At 44.0% G+C, this 25924-nt stretch overlaps 2 protein-coding genes and 1 non-coding gene across 10 annotated transcripts; 1 reads left to right on the top strand and 2 right to left on the bottom strand.

Annotated features, from left to right (window-relative positions):
• Positions 1-50: 50 nt before the first annotated feature.
• LOC144473204 (cytospin-A) lies at positions 51-20717 on the bottom strand. Of its 6 annotated transcripts, none has more exons than XM_078186864.1 (14): positions 20557-20717; positions 19319-20208; positions 16950-17047; positions 14674-14820; positions 8106-8460; positions 6232-6600; positions 5941-6153; positions 5409-5864; positions 4907-5342; positions 3179-4720; positions 2400-2594; positions 2158-2331; positions 1542-1924; positions 51-1271 (listed from the first exon to the last, which is right to left on the bottom strand). In XM_078186864.1, the coding sequence occupies exons 3-14, from the start codon at positions 17033-17035 to the stop codon at positions 1182-1184; spliced, it is 4446 nt and encodes a 1481-aa protein (XP_078042990.1). In that variant the 5' UTR covers positions 17036-17047; positions 19319-20208; positions 20557-20717; the 3' UTR covers positions 51-1181. The 6 variants fall into 6 exon arrangements, with proteins under 6 accessions (XP_078042990.1, XP_078042988.1, XP_078042986.1 ...); XM_078186862.1 differs by having other exon boundaries at positions 20081-20208; XM_078186860.1 differs by lacking the exons at positions 19319-20208; positions 20557-20717 and adding an exon at positions 17422-17460.
• On the bottom strand, positions 16015-16086 carry Trnac-gca (transfer RNA cysteine (anticodon GCA)). The gene has a single exon. It is a non-coding gene; the product is annotated as a tRNA-Cys (tRNA).
• A 769-nt stretch (positions 20718-21486) lies between the features above and the next one.
• Positions 21487-25890, top strand: LOC144473046 (uncharacterized). 3 transcript variants are annotated; one of them, XM_078186593.1, is made up of 5 exons: positions 21487-21811; positions 22136-22582; positions 22909-23236; positions 23367-23969; positions 24039-25890. In XM_078186593.1, the coding sequence occupies exons 2-5, from the start codon at positions 22191-22193 to the stop codon at positions 25572-25574; spliced, it is 2859 nt and encodes a 952-aa protein (XP_078042719.1). In that variant the 5' UTR covers positions 21487-21811; positions 22136-22190; the 3' UTR covers positions 25575-25890. The 3 variants fall into 3 exon arrangements, with proteins under 3 accessions (XP_078042719.1, XP_078042717.1, XP_078042718.1); XM_078186591.1 differs by having other exon boundaries at positions 23364-23969; XM_078186592.1 differs by having other exon boundaries at positions 21487-22582; positions 23364-23969.
• The last annotated feature ends 34 nt before the right edge of the window (positions 25891-25924 follow it).

The raw sequence follows: 25924 nt of genomic DNA, 5'->3' as shown, positions 1-25924 counted from the left end.
TGGTTGTAAAATAAAATTCTGTTCCTTTTAGAGTGAAATCGTTTGCAGATTTTTAAATAGCATTAGGCAAGTTTATTGTTTTATGTCAGACAGCATATTGTCTACAATGGTACAACAATGACGATGAGGATGATAGTAATATTAGTAGTAATAATCATAATAATAATCGTAATAGTAATAATAAGAGCAATAACGATAACGTTTCTTTTATCTCTGTTTTGGGGCTATTTCTTCGCTATATCACAGAGAACTTATATTCGTTCGTTCGTTCCTTATTATATCTCAAAAATGAGTATAGAAACATAAACGATGCTCTCTAATAAAATTTGCTGCTCCGGCTTTTTCTCGTAGTCTACTAAACCTGACTAATATAATAAATTAGGTCGCTTTTTTAAATTAAGGTGCTTCGTTCTGTACATTGGTTTTGTAAACTTTACAAAAAAGTTTCTCGAAAAATAATACAAGTACAAAAATACTCACGGTACGAGGAACGGAAATACTCGACACACTCGTTAGCTTTTGTTCCTTTTTTCATTATAAAGCATGCAAAAGACCACGTGGTGTAGAAAAATTCTTTTGCACACAACGGTGGTATGTAATAATATTGTTGGCTCTGCCAAGGAGGCACTGAAGCATGCATTTTCACACGCAGAAGACATCGGTAAAGCTTATAATTCTCGTCTGTTTCCTCTTTGCTCCACTAAATCGACGGTTTCTACAAAATCCCTGCCTCTAATTCTTTGTCCTTGTTCTCGCTATACAGTACACTAGTAACGTAGTACTATCTATACTACAAGTATACTGTCAAGCGAAAAATATATATAAATATATATATTATATTATATATAATTTATATATATTTATATACATATATGCGTGTGTATATAAATGCTCAGTCTCATAGTAAAAGAATGAAAAGCAATTCCATTTGGTGTTTAGTCTTCAAACGAGTACTCTCTGCTTCGAATCGCTCGCGACTGCTATTTAACTGCAATCGGGATGTAGGCAGTGCTGATCCAGCGATCCTTGGTAAGATCCATAAAAATAGTCTTCGCGAAATTTTGACCTATAGAAAATTTTTACTTCTGCTTTTTGGTTGACTAGATGATCTTGTTCTCATTTGAATGGAGAGGAGGACCCGCCTCGGTGACACGGAACACCGACCACACACCATTAACACATTACGTTTCAAAGTGTTTGTAAATACTGGTCACGTACGTCATGACTTGTTGCCAGTCAGGTCGCTCCAATTGACACATTTCACCTATGTTCTATAAAAAAGAACAGGTTTTCATTAATGGAATCTGGAGTATTCACCATGGGGGAACAACGGCACAGACAAGGAATAGTGGCGACATCTACGAGGAATGACGGCAGTTATAAGAGCTATAATAGTGCTGAGGACCCATCAAAGTTTTTTATGGTATATAAAGATCAGTAAATTTTCCAAAATTGCCTCATAAGTGGACGACAGAACTGTGTCTCGTCTGTGCAACGCGTGATGAAGATATAGCTGCTTACGCGACGCTAATCAAACTTACCAAAGTGGTGAGTATACCAACGCTCTCAGCAGCGGAGAAAGCAATAGAGAAGTTCCTTCTTTTCTCTACTGGCGTCAACGTATCGTAGGGTACCTTCTGTGGGAGGTAAGAGTGGAGGATGGCGCACAACGCTAGGCCATCATTCCACGAGCTACTGAAATTCGTGATATCGATATTCCGGTAGCCTAACGTTTTGTTCTGACACCATTTGAGCAATGCGTTTCGTTTCGAGCCTCCATTCTTTATCAGTCCGCAAAGAGGGTCTTTGCGCTCCGACAAGTCTGTCACGCTGTTGCGACGTACAAAGTCGATTGCCTTGGCATTCAAAGCAGCAGAGTCCATCAGCTCACCAGGGCTTAACACCACAGGTGTTGACTTAGTCTCTGCGTTTGGAATCATTGGAAGAAAACGTGGCTGAGTTGTTATCATGTAATGCTTTCGATTCGTATTCAAACGTATAGTTTTGTTTAATCAAGCGTGGACAGCGTGCGAGTGTGTTTTGTGTGTTATAGAAAAACACGATTGCAATGTAAACCCATCGATGTAGCAAAATGTTTGTCTGATGACTAGGTAGCGCTAGAGCATCGACCTGTGTCTAGTTAATGATTAAAATTACCTGACAACGGCTTTCTCGTTATCACTGCTTGTGTTTTATTGTTATTTGTTGAGTTCGCAGTGCAGATTAAGTTATTAATCTGCTGTTGATCCCTGAGCGGAGCTTTCAACGTCATTATGTCGTTTGTCCCAATAGAATTAAGGGAGGAGGTAGAACTGCTGCGGCTTTCAGGTCCTAAAAACGCATGTTTGTTAAATACAAACCGGCGTAGATTTTAGGATAATCTCTTTAATTCTATGTACCTGCTTTAGCCTGCTTGGTGGCGTTCTCGATGCTTTCTATCAAACACTTTACTGACAGCCTCGAATCCTGCCTTGAAATGTTCGCCTTGCGTCGAGCAGCTATTTCTTGTTGCACACTGGTCAGCACACATTGCTGTGTATCCGTCGGAGTGCTGGCTGGCCTCTGGGGCGGCTGTTGCATCACCTTTTGATTAGCTGAAAGCATTGCCAGTATATTGACATCGTCCACACAACACTACCAACGACGGAGAAAACAAAAAATAAAGCAATAAGCACTATGTTTACATGTAATCAAAAGAAAGCACAAATATAAACGAAATAAAAAAAGAAAAAGGAAAAAACAGAGAAGAAACGCTAGGAAAACTCATCGAGACCTCGATTCTTAACATAGAGTTTACCAGATCTGTATTTACATAAGATTTGTATTACCAATGTACATGGTACATGACGAGGGACAAAACATGAAGCAAATATATATATACATATATATATGTATATATACACATAATACATACATACACACATATAATATGCATATGTGTGTTTCAGGATACGAGACAACACTAGAGAACATATGTGTGGTAGTGGTGGTGGTTACTGATTTTAAACAACGTGAGGTGATAAGAGGTAGGACCTAGAAGAATTATTGAGTCTAGAAAACGAGACGGGTGAAGTTCTGTGTTCTTTTGCTAGAATATATAAGAAACCAGGACAGACAATATATGGGATCGAATCTGCGATGCAAGCAACCACGTTTTTCACACTACTGGCCGACTTACGGTCGCGTTTTGTACCTATTTGCCGGCCTGGTCTCAGTTCCACGTCCTCAATGATCGTCTCAAATTTTTCTCTTAAAGACGAGGTCCTCCCTATCAGAGATTTATCCTTGCCGGTGAACGCAAAATCATTCTGGCTGCCTTTGGCATTCGAACTTACGTTTGTGGATTCTTTTTCATTACTCACAATCTGCTGTTCCACAGTCGATCCATCCGATTCAGACAGATTCGTATTCATAAACTGCATACGTTTTAACCTGTTTACTTCGCACAGACTCAAGTTTTTGTTCTTCTGCAACTCGTTGGATATTTTCTGTGTTGGAGATGAATTCAAGGAATCAGGAGATCTAAGTAAATTTTCCAAGGAAGATAGAATAGGATGTGATACAGTTTTCTCTTTCTTCATAATTCCTGTGTCAGTTTTAGAGTGATACAGATGATCAGTGTTCCTATGTACGTAAGACTCAACTGGTGCACTACGTGGTCTCAGATATATTTGGTTTGTTTTATCCCTGTAATGTATGGTAGTTCCTTTAATACTGTCGTAGTCATTGAGCAACAATTCCTTCTCGCTTTTGGATTTCCCACTGAAATCGATGTTTTCCAGAGAGCCTGAATCATTTTTGTTCCACATATTAGTCTTGGAGTCAATGTTCTTCTGAGCGGTATCTAAAATCGAACCGATTTCGCTGCTGGATTCAGTCTTGTTTAAAAGCAGCTTGCGCTTTTTATTCAGGAAACTCTCACCAACAGTCTTTTCTTTAGACATAGTATCAAATTCCTTGGACAAGTTCTCCTTGTCCGTTTCTAGCTCTGTAGATATGCTCAATGTAGGAGATTCTTTTTCTTTAATACTTTGAGTACATTCCTGCAACATCTTTCTCATCCCTGGATCCGCCTCAAACTTCAAATCGTCCATCACGTTCTCCATACCGGAGAAAACGTAATTCATAGGAACATAAAATTTGCTATTCGAGATACTGATGCCGTAGGAATCTTTTCCTACGTTCTGAATACTTTTAATATCTTTTAGCAAGGCTGATTTTGCAACTGCGATTTTCTCAGCGGTAGCTACATTAAGGATATTTGATTTTGGATAATCTTCTGAACTTTTTGACAGCTCGTCGGACCTCTTATTGTCATCTGTACGATTCTGTAGGACATGCGAATCCTCTGGGCTGTTCAGAACCGTGCCCAGATTGAAGGCAGGATAAAATTCGATTTCTTCGCCAGAAATGAGTTTGTCGTCCAATTGTACGGGCTGCTTAGAACCCTGTAATCTAGAGTTATCATGCGGTTCCGTGTTTAAATTAATTATTTTCGGAGCGATCGGGCCCTCAGGCTCCTCGAGCTTTCTCGAGTTATCTGCGTGACATGAATCCGAATCGTTTTTAATATTCGACATACTAGAATTTAGTGCACATTTCTTAGAGTCGTATCGCTTCTTAACAACAGTACGGCCACGTTTCAATATATTGCTTGCAGGCTTGCGCCTACTTCTGGTCAAGCTACCATATGTCTTACATTGGGGGACTGGAGTGCTGGCTGACATCCGAATGAAAGTTGGAAAAAAACAGACAACAGATATTGCATTAATAATACTCCGGCTCGTCGACGACGAGCAAAAAGAAAATTACAAACTGGAATACGCTGTACGCTTTCCTAAGAGCATGTTAAAAAAGTCTATCCGTTTGGGAACAAAGTGTCGCTTCGACTGTACGTTTCACTTACCTTTGTTGAGTTTATCGAGCTGAGCCTCCAGCGCTCTGAGCTTATCCCGCTGCGCCTTGTTCTCCATCACAACCCGCTCCAATTCGCTCTGAGCCTCGGTCTTGAAGTCATTCGCGACTCTCACAGTCATCAACAGATCCGTTTGGAATTGCTCCCACTCGGCGACCTCCTCTTGCCTCAGCTTCCGTTCCTCAGCCAGAGCTCTCTCCTGTTCGTATTGTCTCGCTTGAGCTTCGCGTTCTCTTCGTTGTGCCTCATTCAAGGCAGCTTTTAGCTCCCTTTTGTCCTCTAAATGCCTCTGGCATTGCGCCTGTAATTCCGCCAGGGAATCCCTAACAAGCTGCAACTCGGTGCTCACAGACAAACGTTCATCTTTCAACTGATTCAATCGGTACTCTAAGTCGTCGATGGCTGATTTCGCATTGTTTCGCGCTACCTAAAATATTTACCCTAAATCAGTATCTCCTTATCTAAGAGTTTGTTCTACTTTAAAGGTTCATACTTTGTACTCCTCCTGAAGTTGCGAGTATTGATCTCTAAGACGATCATGGTCACAATGAGAACGAGCTAGTTGCTCCTGAAGGGCAGCTGCCTGTGTCTCCAAGGTGTCTTTCTCTCTTCTCGCAGCGTCCAACAGTTCGTCAGCCTCGCTTTTGTTCTCCACCTGCCTGGACTGTTCTAATTCCTCGATCTTTGCGCGTGCATTCTCTAGTAACGTAGCTAGCCTACTAATTTCTATGCTCCTGTTCGCTCCTTCCTGCCTAGCCTCTGCCAATTCCATATCCAATTGCTTTCGCTCATTGCTTGCCACCTCCACGGTCGACTCTAATAAATGAACGCACTTTGTTAGCCGCTCTGTTTCCGTGGCACTGACTTCTGCAGAGGCTCGAAGAATCTTCAGCTCAGAGGTCAGCTCTTCTTGCTTCTGCAGTAGCGACTCTCGTTCTTCTTGAGCGCTCTATAATCAATGAATCTGGTAAGTACACTTTCGTATGCAATTGTGTTGATTTAATATTATCTGTCAGTGGCTGTACTTTTAAAAGATCTACTAGCTTCTGTTCCCTCTCTGTGTTATATCCTTTAGAAGACTCTTGAGGCTGCTCCTCCCTCAAAAGCAGACCCTGTAACGTGTCCACCTTTGACCGGGAATCTTCCAACTTCTCTGTTTGTCTGCATAACGACTCCAGAAGCACATCCTTTTCCTCTGTTAACCTTTCATTATCAGCTTGCAGCTCGGTAAGCTGTGCCTGTAAATAAGAAATAAGAAATTATTATGTACACCTTAGAACCATGTACATAAACGTTTGTAAACTCAAAAACCATACTTGTAAGTCGCTTAATTCTTGTATTGTTGCTTGCAATTCTTCATTTGTCGAGTAATGCGTCTCCTCCATTTGCAATATTCTATCCTGCAGACATGCGACAGAAACTTCTGATACAGAACTGGAAGAGTGTTTGTCCCAATCTGGTGTGGTACACTGAGTACTATCGTGGGACATGGACATGACAGGGGTAGAAGCTTCATCTTGAGGTATAGCTATGGATGCTGGTGCAGAATTGTGTAGCCTGGATGCATCCAAGAGCAGCTGTTGCTTCTCTGAATCGGATAATGGAGAATGAGCAACGTCTCTGAGTCTAGCACGAAGAGTCTCGTTTTCCTCTGACAGACGTTCTAACTCCAAACTGTGCTGCTCCTATAATTTAAAACAAGAGGTATACAAATAATTAAAAATATTATTAGAAATAACATATCAAAGTTTCGTCGTGAAAATGTTTTTCTTCTTAAAAAGAAAACACAATGCTGAAATGGCTTATGTAAAAGAGAACATGGAGGCCGACTAGACTCTAATTACTCGGGCCAAGCGATATAAGGAAATACGATACGCGTAGCCGCACGGTGTATCGTGACAATACCGAGAAATCGTTCACCGATTCAAGGCGAATGATTTTTTAACGATCCCAAGCAGAAACGCGGGCAATAAGTGTCATTGATCGAGGTTAGGTCTGCAAACCGTTACAACGACCGTTTCACTAAATATTTAAAAGGCCAAACAGACAATCCTGAATTCACAATTCATCGTGCGAACGTAAACAATTACAAAAGCAGGGTGACCCTTGTCGTTTACCGTGGACAAAGAGAGACACTGTTTTTTCATAGCGTTCGCGGTCGTTTCGCTTCACAAACTTTTCCTTCCTTCGTAAACATCCCTACATTTCGCGCCCCCTGCCTAAACTTGAAACACGCGGAACTTCAATGTTAATCTTCAATGTGCCGGCACATTGGCAGCATATTAAGAATTTCAAAAGTATAGTGTTCACATTGAAAATGTGGTTTGGGTTCTATCAAAATTTTTCTGAGAAGTGCGTCAATTTAAATCGACAAAGAAATCAAAACAGAAAAGAAAGTTTCCCCGAATTCTTGTCGAACGATCAGTGATATTCAAATAGTTCTACGAACGATTGCGATTACAAAATTTTTCGATCGCAGAAGAGTGCAATAAAGCGTATTGACATAAGTTTTAACGCATTCCTATATATTTTCTGTGTGACAATGAGCCGCTAAGTGAGTCGATAAGTGAAGTTACGAAAACAACGATAATGAAAAAAAAAAGAAAGCAAGAATTCTAGTTACAGCGTAGCGAAGTGAAATGGTTGTAAAATTAATCAGTATCGTGGACTGAGCCTATGAGATTATGCAATGTCCATTTTTCTGTAATACATATAGACTAGAGATGAAATAAAGAAAAAAAAAAGACGGATCACCCACGCTGGCCACGTTCGCCTTGAATCACAACCGCTCGATGGCGGTTCGAAACCGCCCTCGAACGACGGTGTCTCCCCCGTGTTTGTTTTCCTTGTAAGGTCGACGATATAACGCGACGTGCGACGTCGGGGATAGAAGATTCAGGTGGGAGGATCGAGTCTGGACCACGCGCAGAGATCAAATAAGAGAGGGAGATCTAAACGAGAGGCAGACTGGCATTGAAATCTCTTTGATGTATCTTCATAACAATTATGATTATCGTAGATTAAAGTAAGAAGATCTCGCAAGAACAACGAAAAAGATATTGCCCCAGATAACGGGATATAAGTTACAACAAGTTCCATGATTTAGGTTAGGTCGACGTAGACGCAGGATCGAGGGCAGCCGATTCGTGAGAGGCCACCCTTCACGTCCGCGTATGTAATTGTAATTTACCTTGATCGAAGTTAGCTCGGCCTGTAGTTCGCGAAGATTTTGAGTCTCGCAGGATGCCTCCCTAAGACTGGACTCGAGTCGACCGCGTTCCTTGCGCAACACCTCGATCTCACGCTCAAGCTCCTGCATCCTGGAACCCTTCGCGGGTCCCTTCGAGTTGTAGTTTCCCTTCGGGTTCCCTTTGGCTCCTTCTTTACCGAGGGAGCCCCAGTTCCCCACGGTAGGATTTTCGTTTTTGGCTTCGAGCGAGGAGGCGCTGGCAGCCTGACGCAGCGGGATATGCTGTTGCTCCTGTTGCTGCTGCGGCTGCGTTGGTTGCTGCTGCGGTTGCTGCGCCGGTTGGTTCTGTTGTCCTCTGCGAAACAGCGATTTGAACTTCATCATGGTCGACCGTCACCGTTTCACTAGGCACTCAATCGTAAATTCATATTTCCGAACCACGGGGGATATCGATTACGGGGATCCGCTTCGCCTGACACGTCTCGCTAGATCACGCACGTTTGGGGAACATTGTCTTGGAGCACGGACACGGACACGATCCGAAAAAGTCTTCGATCGCATTCGATCCTCGTGCACGGGGATAGGACGCATGAAACGCGATCCCGGTCGATAAGAAACTCATTTCAGAATCTACCCTGACTGGCTCACTCAGTCGATAACTGTTAGGACGAATCCTACGACGATCGCTATCACGTTACGGTTAACGTGATCGTACAGGATCCTCTCTGTATAGAGGGAGGGAGAGAGGGAGAGTCACAGACCACTTTCACGATTTGGAAAAGAGAAACACCGGAAAAATATCTTCTCTCCAGTTCATGGTAGCCGAAGTTAGACAGGGTGCGGCGAGGGGAGAGATGATCGGATTCTCCCTGTAGCGTATGACACGAGTTCACCGAAGAATTCGAAGAAGATATGCGCAAGACGCCGCTCCGCGCCGCGACCTCGAGCCACTTTTGTCCCCACGAGGATCCTCTCAGAATTTTTGGCCAGGAGGAGCTGGTTCATTGGGATGATCTATTGAGATCAAGGAAAACAGACACAGTCTCGTTTCCATTTCAGCCTCCAAAACCAACCACTTGTTGCATTCGCTGGCTAATCTACGGCCGCGCGCGGCCACTGCTAGCACTCAAGTATTTCATCTGACGTAAACCTGCTCGAGAAACGTTCTAGCACTGTTTTGATGGAATCCAGAAACGGTCATGTCACGGGGCGAAGACACTCGGAATGATCACACAAATCATTCGAACGCATTGGAGATATCGAATGGGATCGCGATCGACAAAGGTCGCCGCGAACGTTTCATCTTCGTCGTGATCACTGAGGAAAACGTCACTGAGATCGGAACGGTTGTTTCACTTTCAGAGAACGAGATGCAAAAAATGGACGACCGAAGACGATGCTCACCCCCCGAAGATGCATCGGTAACTGAACACGAAACTGGAGCTCGCGACTATCCCCCACTATGGACGCTACCCCCACCACCTAGTTGTGACAGCGCAGGGCTGTATGCGCATCAGGCCCGTTTTGGGTTTCCTGACTGAATAAATTGAGAAATTTTTACGGAACACGTTTGACAGTCTAACGCCTTCAAATTTTGTATTACCGCGTACCTCTTTCTGATTTTAAAAGAGTTCATAATACTTATCATTATTTAATAAAAATTTTGTTCCTTAAGGAACAGACGTAATATGGGAATGAAAAATAATAGAATGCCTATGTGATAGGTATGCTGACCAGAATAGGGAATGAAGTAACAGTTAGAACAGGAGAAAGTTCATTGCTAAACAGAATCCTGTATGATACAAGATGAATTAAAGATGTTTTTAAATGCGATGCAAGGTCCATTTGGGAGACGAGTTTCTAGAATTTCAAGCGGCCCCATGAATCGTTATCGACCTATCAGGAAAGATGGAGGGCCCATCTGGGAAGGCTAGTTTTCATCCGGTCGAGGAAGTGAAATTTCTCTTACGCAAGATTCTATCAAGTTTCTCCAATCAGAGCAAAGACTCTTTCCAATCTACTGTATAAGGGAACATTCGGAAGTGTTCCAATTGCATTCTTTTGATAGCCGATCAATCAGGTGTTGCAGCATTTAAAATCACAGGAAGATGCGTGTCACATTTTTTAACGACTGAAAGCATTTTACACCAATGTATACTTTCATAGAAGACTAAATGTCCATGAAGTAGCGACGAACCGCTAGGCTGTTCAATCTGCAGTCTGATGAGATCCATGGGATTCGTTCTCGGACAAGAGGCTAGCGTTTCGTGAAGTCGGTGGGCATTCGATTGGGCCGGTGATGCGGCTCGATCGTTCGTCTCGTTGGTCGATTTTTCAGCCGACCAAGCAGAGAGCCAGAGAGAAAGAGAAAGAACAAACACGGAGGATGAAGAGAAAGAGGGATAATTGCCGCGGGAGAACTGGTGGGGCTTAAGACAGCCTGTGCGCTCCGGCCCCGGTCCTGGCACTCTGGGAACGAGTACATACTTCGCGGAGGATGGTCAGACAAGCGCCGAGGCTGGGGAAGGGAAGTAGAAGCTGCTTAAGGAGGCCACGGAATCTGCAGACGTCTCACCGTCGACCAGTTTTCTCATACGGTCGACATATGGTATGTACCCGGTGGCCAGAACTTCTCCGGGACACACTGGACTACCTGCTACAAGTCGAGTCTCACTATTTCAGGGACGACCCACGGTCGCGGCGACCCCCTACAAACAGAGTTCCATTAACTCCGCATTCCTGACTAGTTCTAGGGGTAGCAAACCGGAGCTCTACACTTCACGATAATTCCTGCTCTGATCCAGAATTTCAGGGAATTTCATCCCTTGACCCTAATCTCGAGGGACCTTACACTTTGGTCATGTTTTTTGTAAGTGTCCACAGGAGCATGCTGTTGGAGGTTTAAGCTTTCGCAGAACTATCCTCTAATATCAATGTCCAATCTTTCACACACACCTATCAAGAATGTGATAAGATACACGAGTCTCTATATTTACAAGCTTCGCTGGATCATGACTAGTTCACTTCAGAGAACGTTGATTTTGTTAGACTGATTCAGTGGTGCTACGTGTCTGGCCTACAGAATATGCCTAATCTAAAATCATTAGAAGACTGTTAGATTCAAGGTACAGTCGACAACTTAGACGGTAACACTTGAAATTAATTACAATTTTTCCAGCATCCTCGTGACTTCGAGGAACTGGAACCTGAGTGTACCGGGTGAGCTGAGGCAATATGATCAGTAATGCGGACTGGGGGGAGGACAGCCGAGGAATCATCAGATAGACAAAAATCCTATCCCCGGTGGTGCAAGATGACTTCGTCCGCGATTCTACGAGAAGGAAAACGCGACACCGGCACTAACCTGCGGGCGCGAATAACTGCCAATATACCTGATCGCGCTGCGTCATAATCTAAGTCTAACAAGCTCGTAAAGCCGGCTTGTTCGCAGTAATGGGCCCGTGTCCGCGACACTATCGTTGCAGTCGCGTTGCAGTTCACAGTGCAGTCGCGGTGCACGTGTCCGCTTATGGAACCGGTATGCAGCGTCGCGCTTTTTCCCCGAGTTTAGCGGAAATATGAGTCTGCCCGATGGCGGTGAGGTCATGGCGATGTTCCTCGTCATGGAGAATATCTTTGGAACGTCGTTTCGCAGCAAGAATGAAACAAGATCGCGTCTATATGTATACGCGGAGGGACCGAAATATCGCCGAAACGTTTTGCCCGAAACAAGACCCGGGGCCCAGGACGGGACCACGGAGCTCTGTTCATAATGGAGTCATTGTACTGGGTGTTGCGAAAGTCCCTGCACGGTCGGCGTACTCCCTTTTTTCTGTCTTCGATGATTCATCAGCCTAAAAACCAAGAACTGTTAGAATAGTGTCTCTGTGTTCCAGAAGACTGCTTCAGATTAGGAAAAGAATGAGGATTACTTTTAATGATCGGATGGGGTCAGAGACCTAACTGAGCAAGGTCACCATTCTCTGAACGCGATGTCAGAATAGTGGTTGCGAGATTAGTCGAGAAGCTTCCAGGTTTACCAATGAAAGAAGTTCATCCGGAAGAACGTTCTAACTCGCAGATAGATTGCAGTCTGCACCCGGTCATTCCCATGCAAGTCTTCTGGCCACGCTCGAGTATATTCTTGGTTCGGCAATCAGTATGCAAGGCGGGGCGTTTCGCTGTCCCCTCAAATCACTCTACTACAGGTCCCCTAATTGTCCGGGGCACCGTATGATTACGTTAGTATTTTTCGAGCGCGCGCACTCACGACACGCCGGATAAATATCAATGGTAGATGCTCGTGGACTGATCGATGCAGCCAAGTATTTACGTCTGACCAGCGTTATTGATACCTTAATTAATATTCCACGCAGTCGCCTGTGCTGTAGTGCGTGTGCGCTACTGCATTCTTCTTGTTAGTTAAAGTTCTTTTAAAATACTCTTCAAGATCCGAAGTACATGAATGCTTATAATAGTTTCGTCTGATTAACAGGCCATAATTCTGTTATTTAAATTAGCAGCCTTGTAAGAAGAGAAGACACTGTATTGTGGAATGCCGAGTTTTTCTATTGGCTAAACTCCAGGGATCACCGTCCCCGAATGAATGAAAGCGGGCTAAGAAGTCAGGCGACGCTCACATTGGCCTTTGAATAAGGGCAAAGTCAATTGAGAGTTGGTCGCAGAGAAAATGGGGATTAAAAGAACGGGGCAGCATGATGTCAGCTGGGTCGTTCGAGCACAGTCTCGTTTGATTAACGTAGCTTTATTAATTTATCTAGCCGAAAACTTTGCCGAGACGCTGCGACTTTCCTCCTGCGCTTTATTTGCGCAAACAGTTGCTCGATCATTGTTTAAACAGTGACCGTCGTCGAAGCAAACACTGATTAGACTGGAAACATTGGACAGACACAGACATTGAAGCATTTTCCTCTAAAACAGAAGCCAGGATCAGGGCATATTTTAGCTGAATAATTTGTCTTTGAAGTAATTTTCATAGAATTGCAATTTTATGGATTCGAAGTCTTTTGCGGTGGTCTTTTTTTGCAGGAATTCTTTATCTACAACTGTCATGTGTCACACCTGGCGATAACCGTATCTTCCTCAATTTCTTCGAAGATAGTGGTGGCAATGCAACTCTTCAGAAGAGTTTCCCCGTGAGCTCTACACCCGGATAAGTCCGTTCGAATGTTCGACGGTCACAACAGCGAGGCGAAAGTGTATTCTCGCGTCAGCCTTGATCCCATTCACAGCCTCTTCGCACTCTATTTTAATAACTCTTCTTTTCTCCTCCCCTTCTGTTTCCAAATTTCTGTAGCATGATACTAAGCAAGAGCAAAGTCGCTACTTTTATAGATTGGAATATTATGCAATTTTTTTAAAGACTCTTTCTTTGCGAACGACTGTACAGAGTGTAACAATTCTTTCGTACAAAGCTGCAGGAGGTCAAAGGCGGATTGGCAATTTTGCGGTTCTAAAATAATGATGATGTTGAAAACTCGAGGAAGAGAGTCTTGTTACATAATAGGGGTCACAACAGTCCGAGTGATGGAACGGCACGGATCAAATTCGGTAGCAGCTCGGCTTCATCCGTGGAGTCGTTCCAAGTCTAAAGCAACGCTCATTGACTTCTGATTCACTGGGTATGTAGGTCGTTCGACGCCGGTCGAGTGCCGGTCTTATTGTCAGAGTGTCAGAGTGGGTCGTCGGTCTGCTGAGAATCGAGAGAGCGGTCGCCAGCTCTCCGGACTTCGCGAGAACCGGCATGCTCGACCTCTAATTAAGTAACAAGAAGAGCAGACATCGTTAAGCCGAGGAGACACGTGCGCGCGATGCGGACACAGGAACCCATAAGAGATCTGAGTTCTCGGAAGATAGCTTGGATCCTAGGTAAAACGATGAATGTTCTTGAATATGGAGATGAGCAGGGAGCAGGAGAACGGTTTTCCTGGGTCCCTAAAACAGGAGAGCTAAAACTGATGAAGCTAGCAAATTAAGAAAAATCTAATTGTGTTCCTGATTTGACTGTTTGAAGAGGAAGATGCTTGGAATCTAAAGCTCGGTTTATCAGGTAGCATTGGCGTAAAGATCGGCGCACTTATCAATGAAATATTACATCAGAACGATTCGAGGTAATAACCTTAGCTTGCAGCGTTAGTTAGATTAACGAGCAACGAATCAGTGGATGAAGTCACCGGGTTCTCTCCCCGCCGACCAATTGACGTCGTTTAATCTTCTGGTGGCTTGTTCGCAACGATTAGGTGAGTTTTCGAAAAATCTGACGCATGTTCGCTGGCGATAGAACCAACTCTGGACACGAGGAGAAAGTGGTTGCTAAAAGACTTCCACTTTTCTGGGTCGAGCGAGCCAAGTTCGGTTACCTAGAAAATGCAACGGATCACCAGTATGAGAGGGATTGTAATTAACGTCGACGGTAATTAGCAACGGTTGAGCTGGTCCAGCATCCTCAGGTGTATAAATTGCGAGTTTGTTTTCAGTGACTTAGTGCTAACTCACCCATTTTCTTAGAGAATTGAGTCATTCGGTCAGCATGGTTCGGTACACTCACCTTATTGGCTGGTCCACTGTCCTCGGCAGGTGTCCGTCGCTAGCATACTTCGCTTTCCTGCTCGCTGGCCTTTTCGGGCTGAAAAGCGACGTGAACGCGTCCCTTTTTCTCCCAACGCCGGACGCCAGCCTTGATTCCGACTTGGATCTGAAATCCATGGCGAGACAGATCACCGTTAGCCGTCGTTCAATAGAAATTTTGGACTTGTGACTGTCTCAAGGTCATGCCACGTTTTGCTTTGGTATGCGTTCTGCGCCACTATGTATAGTATAAAATCGTCGAATTGCTGCGATATATCCTTATATCTCCACTGCAATAATACATGTATTAACTGTAATACAGTCAATACAGGTACAGTTAGATAAATGTAGTAAATACGGTTGAAGTAGTACAGTGAACGCACGATAGGGAGAACCATAAAAATAATGAACCAGTAGTGGTATAAGTAATATGGCAGATATTGTATGTAGGAATTGAATGTGGTCATGTAGGTAGTGTAGTAGGTGCAGTTAGTATTGCATTGCGTAACATCCTTGGCGTTGCGAAGACGTAATGCGGAAGATAAAGTGGTGGTGGTTGTAAATAACGTAGCATAGTAGCTCGAGCTACAGGTTAAAGTCTTTCAATAAAGAAAACAATTATCATTTTAGATCTGCTCGACATTTGCAGGCACTATGAAAAAGCATAGTACGCAAAAATCACTTAGCCGCGTTTAATATTTGTGAGGTATGGGAAACAAGATTATGTGCTTGTAAGCAGGTCAACCGTTCTAACAGCACTTTGCCCGGTTGCATAAGTCAAGGGGCAGGAGACACTAAACGTGTTTCGCGGTTGCATAAGTTAAGGGAACTGCGGCAATCGTTTGTTATCAATCAAACGACGGGTTCTGACGTTTTGACAACGCCAGGCGATAAAATCGTCAAGATAGTTGTCGGTTGCATTGGGTTAAGCGAACCTTTCGTTCAAATACGTGAAACACCTGTTTTAACGGTTTTAACGCACCGAACGATCGCGATATTAATCGCAAAGCTACGAGTTGATGAGGTCACCGTAACAGCTGACCACTGGTCAATGCTCCCTGTCATTCAATCTATCTATTACAGACGATCTCCTGTGAATCAGATCGATTTCACATCGTAAATAACGTAGATAATATTATTCTCAATATTCTACAAATGACTTGTTTTTAATTAGCGTGAATAACAAGAATTAATTTTTTTGTACCTAATTTAATATTTCTGGGCCGAACAAAAATAAAAAAAAATTCCCAATCGTAATCTTTTACAACTTTGATTTGTTAATCACTGTATTTGTAGGGAAAAAAAAAGCAAAAACAAATTAAGGGGACACCCGGGTTTGAACCGGGGACCTCTCGATCTGCAGTCGAATGCTCTACCACTGAGCTATATCCCCGATGTTGGAACCATCTTCTAATTTCCATGACATTTGCCCAATCATTAAAATAATACTTTACTGTTTCCAACGTTTATAATATAAATCGAAATATCGATAGAAATAGAAGTTTGCTCCGTTGTAAATACAGCGGGAAACTTGACGACGGAGATTGTTATTGGGCAAAGCAAGTTCGATAACAGTGTGATATAGATGATGGCATTTCTGGAGAACTATGTATTGGTTCGCCGAATTTCTTTGATAAATTATGGACAAAGCGAACCTTGTTTGTTTTATTTCTTCCTAAATTCAAAGATAGCTGTTGTAGCGTTGCCAAACCATCGATCTCAAACAATATAGATTAGAAGAAAAAAAAACTCGGAATTATCCAACTATGTTTGACTCAAATAATCAATTATTAATTAATTACGAATGTAGCAGGGTGTGCAGGGACGTACAGTGAAATCTTTGCAGTGTACCGAACTGTCATTGTGGCGCCACCTATTGTAGAGTAAGATGTTACCCATGGTAATATTCAAATTCTACTTTATCACTTGAGGTCATAGTAGAATTCTCGGCCAATTTTTATGAAGCGTTCAATATGGAATCTGTCCATAACAAACCCATTTATGATACAATCATTCATATTTTCTCATACGAAAGTAAAAATGTGATTGAAAAGCAAGATACATACAAAATACGCTTAGGCGTCATTATAATTGTATACTGAGCATTAGTCAAGCAAAACAAACAAACATGAGATAAGACAGTCATAGGTTTCGATTCATAGAGTTTCGCAATGGTATTCACAGGCGTTGAAGCGTTCCCAGCTTTTTGTCTCTATAACACTTTATGTTATGTTATAAAAGAATAATAGTTCTCACCGAGTTTCAGCGGACTTGTCAGAGATCTGTGCTGATCCGCCTGGCTCGCGTTTAGAGGATATCCGCCCGCCCGATCCCACGGGCATTCCGCTTCGAGCCTGAAAGAAACAAGTTCATGTGAAATAGAATCGATGTGTATTAAAACAAAATAGAAATTAACGCTAATTCTGCTCGACGGATAAAGAAGAATCAATGCGAATGGTGTTCGAGAAAAGCGACGAAACCGCAACCGTAACATCCTTGACAGGATATCTTCTTTTACTAGAGCATAATTCGATCTGTTTTTGCGGCTAGAAACGAAACATGCGGCAAATAATTATAGAAACGAAGGACGTCACTCGGAAACGCGAGACCGGTGCGTGGCAACGTAGGTAGAGGTGTGCACCTATGCCGGAATCACGGGAATAGACGGTTTTCAGCTAGAAATATCGCGACAAGGACAGGTTCCCATATTTCGACTATATGGCTGTACCGTGGATCCTCCCAAAGCGTCCAGTAATTGCCGGATCATTTTAGCAGTGACGGCACGTCGATGATTCACGAAAACAGAGGAACCGCACTATATCTCTCAGCTGCATCAATCTTAACGCAATCGAGCATTATTCTAGTACCAGGTTCGTTTGCAGGCGCAGTCTAAGCGATACTGCTCGCACCGAAGATTATGGAACTTTAGGTGAAGTGATAAGAAATGAATCGCTGGTGATAAGTCCAATACATATACGTATATATGGATATGTGTCTGGGAACATGTCATTCGTGGAGAAGACAGATAACGCTTTCGAGAATCGCCACCTACTTCTACTACGTAATTAATCAAATGTCGCGATGTTCTATCGAGGGCGGGCGCGGCATTATTAAACCAGCGTCTGAATAATTCCAGGCACGAAAAGTGCAGGACGATCGTGCACCAGCGGTGCTGAACGGATGATTTTTAACGAGTATACCTCGATCAGAAGGGTACGCGACCCGTATACGTAGTTGTAAAGGTTCATCGAACCCTAGCCGTTCGTACGGGTTCTCGGCTAATAATAAAGATGCATGCCCGGTACGTAACTACGTTCTGCACATACGGACGTAAGTACCACCCTGCAGTCGTGTTCGCTCAAACAGTATTATACACAAGGTGATACGTAACTCTTTGATAGAAATGAGTATACCATGAGAATTTGTAGCAATGTTCCAGAGCATTGCTTGGTCAAATTATAGATTTTAAATGATACAGTATTGAACCCCTTACAGTAGGCAGTCCTACAAACATTGATACAATTCTGGATCAACTTGTAACCGCGTGTACATACTGGTTCTGCAAAAATTAAAATCTAGCCAAGACAGAACCGACTTTATTAATCAATAGATTTTTATCACAACCATTTTCAACACTTGTGCTATTCAACTAACTGCATTACTAATTTATCACTAACTTTTCTAAAATTATAATAAAATTTTGTTTCTATAGACATGCCATGAGAGAAAGTAGAAAATGGTCAAACACAAAGAAATGAAACCGTGCAACACATGAACCGTATAGAGATACAGCACGCGATTTAGAAAATAATTCTAACGATAGAAAATTTCGTTAACGGTCCGCGCATGGTCGTTATGCTCGGCGAACGCCCGTGTTTTCCAGCGGCAGACGTGAACGGTTTCCAGCGCACGGTGTGCACGAGCTAGAGAAGCGTCGAAGGCAACGGTAATTCATAATCAAACGGGTAAACGAACCGTGCGCGGGCAGAAGAATTAATAAACGTGCTCGTAGAATTGCTCGCGCCTTTATGCTGTGATACATAACGATACAAAATATCCACTCCGTAGATCTGTGCATGCTGCCTGGACACACCGCGTGCATACACGACCGGTTACTCACGGTTGAGCTGCGCGCGAAGGGAACTGGAATTTCTCCTGGCGTGGATCGTTCCTCGAATCGCGCGCTCTCTTACATAATTGGCGAACTGACAAATTCCCGGCGATTCCCGAGCACGTCAATATCGACTGTGATCAGTTGTGTTCATTACAGAACAATGCAAGGTTTGTTAAAGTCTAATCGATTCTTCAACGTTTGATCCTTCTAGCCTATTGAGGAAACATATTAACTTTTTTGTCTTTACAATAGTCCTTGGAAAGAAACGACTGGCCGCTGTATTAATTAACATTGTTACAGGAACTAGACGAATTTGTAGATAGAATTACAGTCGCCGTAAGATGCGTTTCGTTTCTTGTCGTAGGGTGTGGCGGTAATAGACTTTTTCCTTGGCTTACACTTTGTGTTAGGAACACCAACCAACTGGCCTACATTCTAGGCTAATTTCTATACCCTGACAATTTCTTGGGCACCTTTAAGACGAACAAGAAGCTAGAATCGGCGGTCGCACCTGCACATAGGTATCCAATGTTAGCCTCCACTGATCCCCGGTTGGCGAACCGTAAAACGCCTGCACCTCGAGACCGGACAGCCTCGGTAACGGGCAAAACAGCGAACGGACTGGGAAGCAAACAAGTGAACGGAGTATTCCGATCCAACTCTATTCGATCCGCGCGATTCGGCAGTTCAATGCGAACTGGCTACGTCCATACCATTCCATGGCACATTATCCCGTGAGTGACCTCTTCTGGCCGTCATTCCGTTCTTCCCTCCACTGTCTCACGCTCGCTATTTCGTGGCGTTTCACCCTCCCCACGCTATGGCCACAAGAACAGTTTGAAATACGCATCGCACCCTGTCGCATTTTGTCAAGCTCGTATCTAATCCGCTAACGTCCGCTGCATTCTAACTGGTGCTCATATGTCTTTCAATAGAAGTTTGTTAATAATGTTATTACAATAATATCAAACGTTAAATAGATGTTAAGGATTAAGAGACTAACAGGCAGAATACATGGTCAAAACAGAGAAATCGCGATATATATATAAAGCTAAGCAACGGATAGTAGGAGGCCCACGATTCGCCTTTCGATCCGCGACGACCTTGCTCCGTACCGCAACGGCCAACCTTCTGACCTAATCGCTGCTAATTTGATTTGCCGTTCGCGTTCCATTAGGTAACAAGGGAATCCTCGCCGACTACGCTGCAAAACGTTCAGCCCGCGTCTCAGAGAGCACTGTCGCGCTCCAAATACTTGTCTGAGTCTGCCCACCTGGTGTGATTATGGCTCGTGGCGTCCCACGTAGATCCAACCATGGACCACTGTCGGTGGACTTCGGTTTTCCATAGTGAGAATCCATGATCCTGACACCTGTCAACGTTCAGTCCTCTTCTCAATTTCTGCAAAATAAACATACACAGTTAGCTTTACTATGTTCGTTGACCTTGGCCTAACCTTCGGTAATTAACAATCTTTTAGCTTGAGGTAGTTACGAAGCTCATAATAAGTATGCAAGTTGTTCCAATAATTTGTTGACCCATTATGCATACAAAAAGACGAAGTATTTTGCAGTGAAGGTAGACGTTGGAAAGTTCAAGTTGATGAAAAGAACAAGCGTGATGCAGCTGAGATTAACGGTATAAACACCTGTGAAGCGTGATTTCTAGAATGCAGTCCGGAATAGCTGGCAATTACGGGGACAATTCGCGTTTTGCATCGTAGAAACATTGCCGTTTTACGGTACTTACAAAGTGGCAGAGTCAGTTAGTGCAGCGGCACGTGTGTGTGATTTAGCTCGAAGGGAATAAACGGGTTTGCTGTCACCATCCGAAGAAACACGCGACGCGAACGGGGACCGAAGAGCGAGCGCTGCGAACGACAGCCGGCGCGAGACTGCCGAAGAACGACGCATCGTCTTCGACTTGGATGGGTAAAATGGATGGATAGATGGTCGGCGTGATGAACAGCTATATAATCTATGAGAGACGCCCGTATACGACGTATAATCTGAAAATGTAATTTACTGTCACGTTCGACCTTCACCACGTATATATTCTCATTAAAAAGAAAGACTCTTCACCTGGTCAGTGAAATTGGATCGAATTACTATCGTCCTTGTTCCATCCATTCATTGAATTGCAATCTACTAAACTATGTCGGTCAGCATGTGCTATTCGGCATCAGGATAGATAAGAGCATCGACTAAATTATCTCACGAAATTGAACCACACGTTAACACCATAGCAGTAGCGTAAATCATCGTTCGAAATACTCGCTCTAATAATAATACAAGTACTCATGGACCCCGCGAATACAGTTATGCTATTGTGAGCCTAGGTGCGAGTAACTCTAATAATCCGGAAACAAAGTACCATAGATCTGCACTGCAGGCCTCTCCATTCATGCCTGTAGTCACGAGACTGGGCGAGGGTCTCTATCAACTGGCCCAGACCTTCCGGTCACTATTTTCTTGTTCGTGGCTGCAGGTGTGCGTACTGGCAGCGATTACCTAGCGCGACGCATCAAGTCTAATCCGCTAGGCAGTTTTCCTGGCAAACTAGAGCGGCGCATGCTAAAGATAGGTCGTGGGGATCGGCAGTGTGCACGTAGTACCGGCGCGGTGCACAAGGGCGACCTTGGCCTTACAAGTTTATATAACGAGGAAGCGAGCGAATCGTCAGCTCAGTCGAGTCGCCTCGTTTCGACCCACCGATGCGAGACTCGGACCATAACAGCTCGCTGAGACTGACGCTTCCTAGTGTCCCCATTGGATGATTTTTCATGATCTCATTCCTTGTTCGATGTTCGTAGTACCGGCGCGCAGAGTACTCAATCGTCCTTTTTTTAAACGACGATGAGAATCGCAGCAGGTGTCCTGTGAACACAGTGCACCGCTGTAACCCAGTATTTAACCCGACCCTGAAGTGATACCCTCGGTATTGAAAGTGATAGGTGTCTCTCACAAAAGGGATCCTGCCATCAAGATCGTCCCACTTCACCATGGTGAGTGACTGCAAGCGTCGTTTTTGCCGCACCAAGTATAAAAACACACGCTGCTACTGCGCTGCAAATATTAATGACAATTAACACTGCGTTATACCTAATTTTCTGCAAACCATACCAAACTAAATCAGTTTAAAATTATGGAGAACAAAGCTCATACGATAACATTCATTGGAAGACTAAAAGCTCTATATCTGTACCTACGTATGTTTCCCGCGAGCACCAAACATGGCATTAGCGAGAAGCCAATCAAGAGAGGCTGTTTATTAACAAGACCAGTGGCCAGCGTCATCCGTACCTTTCATTTCACTGTGTTCCATCTAGCAAATTGAAGAGACTAGATGATCATTCGTCGCTGGTGCACCTAGAAAGGAAAAAAATGATGCATCTGATTGTGCTGTGGGTATTGGTCGGTCTAATTGGCCAAGCGCACTGTAAATGCAGCATAGTACCGATTGCGGACGACGAACGGTCGGTCGCCTACGCGTGCACGCACGGCGACCTGAACGATCTCGAGGAGATCTCCAGCGAGGCGGAATGGATAGAGTTCACGGTGTCGCGGTTCCACTACATTCCGGACAACGCGTTCTGGAGATTCAAGAATCTTCGGAGACTCTCCTTCTACAATTGCCATGTAAATTACATTGCCCCGGACGCATTCGCTGGTTTGAACCGTATAGAATGGCTGATATTCCATGGAACCAAAATCCATGTGGCTAGAACCGCGTGGTTTCGCCACCTGACCAACTTAAGGAAGCTAGTACTAGACAGGTATGTTAATAATTTCTAGCAATTTAGTTATAGTTACTAAAACAAAACCGTCTTGCTGTGTAATGTGATAAGCGAAAAGTGTACGAGTCGATTGCGTTTACAAAGATTTCTTAGAAGAATTCCGTGGGCCGGAATTTGCATCACGGACGCGGAAGAGGCGCAGCGTTTCCTTGTTTGCAGAACCGTGGCGGCGTCGTTGATTCCATAGAAAGTCATAGATTACGTAAAGCTTTATAATCAAGTCATCCAGGGGAACGTCGTTTACAATCAGAACATCGATGTGTATCGTACATCAAATGTAGTGTATACAAATGTAAAAATTTCAGATGCGGTTTGGTACATATCGAACCTGATGTCTTCCGAATGTTGCCGCATCTTGAAACTTTGGGACTGCGTGATAACGATTTAGATTGCTTGGCAACAGAGGATTTATTATACTTGCGGTCTCTGAGGAGCGTCCGCATCGATGGGAACCCATGGCTTTGCGAGTGCAGACAGAGATTGGACAGATATTTCCGCGAAAGATCGATTAGGTTGGAGATGGACTGTTCCAGAGAAGTCCACCTATGCAGGAGATACCAATGCATGACTCAAATAGGGTTCCCTGTAGTGCCGGTTACCTTCACTACTCACAATTTGAATAATTATAATCGGGTAAGTGTAAGTCTTTGACTGGCATCAATCAAATTAAAATTAAAATTTAAATCCATAAGCGATTCGTTAGATTTATTCTAATGTGGTAGCTAACGAACGTGCCCCTTAACGGTTGCGACCATGTCAGCAGAATTGGACATCGATACATGGCAGTGAATTTCAAACGAACGTTCTCACGTCGCTGGACCGTCTTCCGGATAAGACCAGCTGGATCGAGATATCCGGATTGACAATCGAAAGATTACCTCGTTACGGATTCTTTCGGTTTGGAAATAGCCTGAGGAGTTTGGATCTTAATGACTGTCGTATCCGCGAGATCGAAAGTGGAGCATTCGCCGGTTTGCACAGGCTGCAACGACTCTCGTTGATCGGCAACCACTTCCAGATGGTTGGCGTTGACTGGTTCCGCGATCTCCTTAACCTGCAACAATTGATCCTTCAAAGGAACGAGATCGAGCTGATCGGTAGAACTGCGCTATGGCGTGTTGGCAATAGTTTGAGACACCTCGATCTCCGAAACAATAGGTTGCGTTGCGTCGCCATCGAGGAGTTAGCAGAATTGAAGAAACTCGAACGTTTCGATGCGACCGGAAACCCATGGTTGTGCAACTGCCGCAGAAACCTCCAAAGTTTCCTCACGCAAAAGACCGTTGGATTTGAGATCGATGCGGGTCGATGTTACGAGAATGAGAATGATATTTCAGACATTGCCGGTGGATGGCGCCAACCGCAGGTATTTTTACTAAAAAAATTAATGCAGTAGAAAATGGTTATACCATAACGTTATTTCTGTTTCCAACAGATCACTACAGGTACTTCGGTTACCACGGGAAGAATTCACTGGACCTCCTTCGAAGAAAGTGTCAAGTATTCGAACTTAACGATCGTTAGGCCCCGACTGCCTCCACCGACGACGGAAATTCCTGTCGTTACATCTCCGCCAGTCGTTTACACCGGACGTTGCTATCCCGAGAAAAGCAACGATCGATCCAGAATGATCTACACTTGTCGAGCCATCACCTCGATAGAAGAGCTATACGCAATACCGGAAACGGTCCATTCGATTCGCGTGATATTATCGAAGATCAAAAAGATTCCCGGCGATGCTTTCAACCGTTTCGACGGTTATCTGTCGAAGCTCGAACTGCGCGATTGCGGTATCGAGGAGATCGACGCTATGGCTTTTCTCAAGCTCTACAATCTGGAATATTTGTCGCTGAAAAGCAACCAACTCGACGCCGTCAACGAAAACATGTTTCGGGGTCTTTCGAATCTCAGATACCTTGATCTTTCGCACAACAACATCTACAGAATAGCGAACGGCGCATTCGACAACATGCCGTATCTGACCAGTCTGGACGTATCTGAGAACTCGATGAACTGCATCGGTGTCGAGTACATGGCGGGACGGTTGCGATACTTGTCCTCATTGTATGTCGCCAACAATCCCTGGAGTTGTCTGTGCGGGACCAAATTAGCGGAATTCCTGGACGCTCGTGGAATCCGTTACGATAAACATTCGTTGTTGTTAAAGGAGGACTGTTACGCGACGGATCTTCCCGCCGTAATCACCACACCGATGCCAACGACACCTGCCCCGAACGCTTGGAACGATACCACTGAAACTACCTGCGTTGCCGTCGACGATGATGCTGGCATCCGTTACCGATGTATCGGCGGAAATCTGCGAATGTTACAGGCCTTGCCGACGGACGTCACCGCGATCGAATTTCATGAGGGACACTTGGCGCGATTGCCAGCGGGATGCTTCTCGAAGTTTCAAAATCTTCGAGAGCTCGTGATAACGAACTCTGGCCTGACCACCATCGAACAAGGCGCGTTCGATGGCGCGTACAGGCTTCAGAACCTAACGATTCAGGATAATCCGATTGAAATGATCGGATCTTCCTGGTTCCCGCTAAAGAATCTTATAAGGCTGGATCTACGCGGCAATTTAATTAAATATATTGCACCGGGCGCATTCCGCCAGCTGACTCGACTCGAATATTTAAATTTGGAAGGGAACGATTTGAAGTGCATATTTACTAGCGATTTGAACGAGATGCCTGAAGTCTACATCGTCGAGTTTTCCGGTAATCCTTTGAAATGGAGATGCAGAGTGGAGTTGGAACAATTTTTGGAGGCTCGGAAGATTCGTTTTGTTAAAATTGAGAATTCCTGCGAGGGAAAGAAACTGGTTAGGAATTTCCTGTTGCAGAACAAGACCGATGGCTCGTTCGATTGTCCATCCGATTGTTCACCAGGAAATCAGGCTGTGTTCCATGGCCTCCTCATTCCCTTCTTCGTTTTACCACTAATAGCAGCACGGTTTTATTGATTATACGACCAATCGCCGTAACTTAATCACAAGTACAATAATATACATATGTGTTCATTGATATCTTTTTTATATTTATTGGATACTTACGTGAACTAGCGTGCCATTTAGAGCGATGCTTAAGTAACGCACATAACGTAGTAACTGATTCGATAGGAACCATCGTGGTTCTGGCATGTGTCGCGAAAATAAAATTTCGCATTGCTACCTGTCCCCCGTTTATAACTGTAATGTTCGGCTGTGTAATTGTCTCGAGCCGCTCTCAAATAATTGAGATTGATAGGAACTGCGCAAATAAAGAGATAGCATAAATAAAGAGTGTGTTTCATTTCCTTTTGATTTGTTTTGAA

Source organism: Augochlora pura, chromosome 7, assembly GCF_028453695.1.
Source record: "Augochlora pura isolate Apur16 chromosome 7, APUR_v2.2.1, whole genome shotgun sequence".
NCBI classification, from domain to species: Eukaryota; Metazoa; Arthropoda; class Insecta; order Hymenoptera; family Halictidae; genus Augochlora; species Augochlora pura.
Note: the sequence above shows the minus strand (reverse complement) of the source record. Positions and strands in the feature narration are given on the sequence as shown.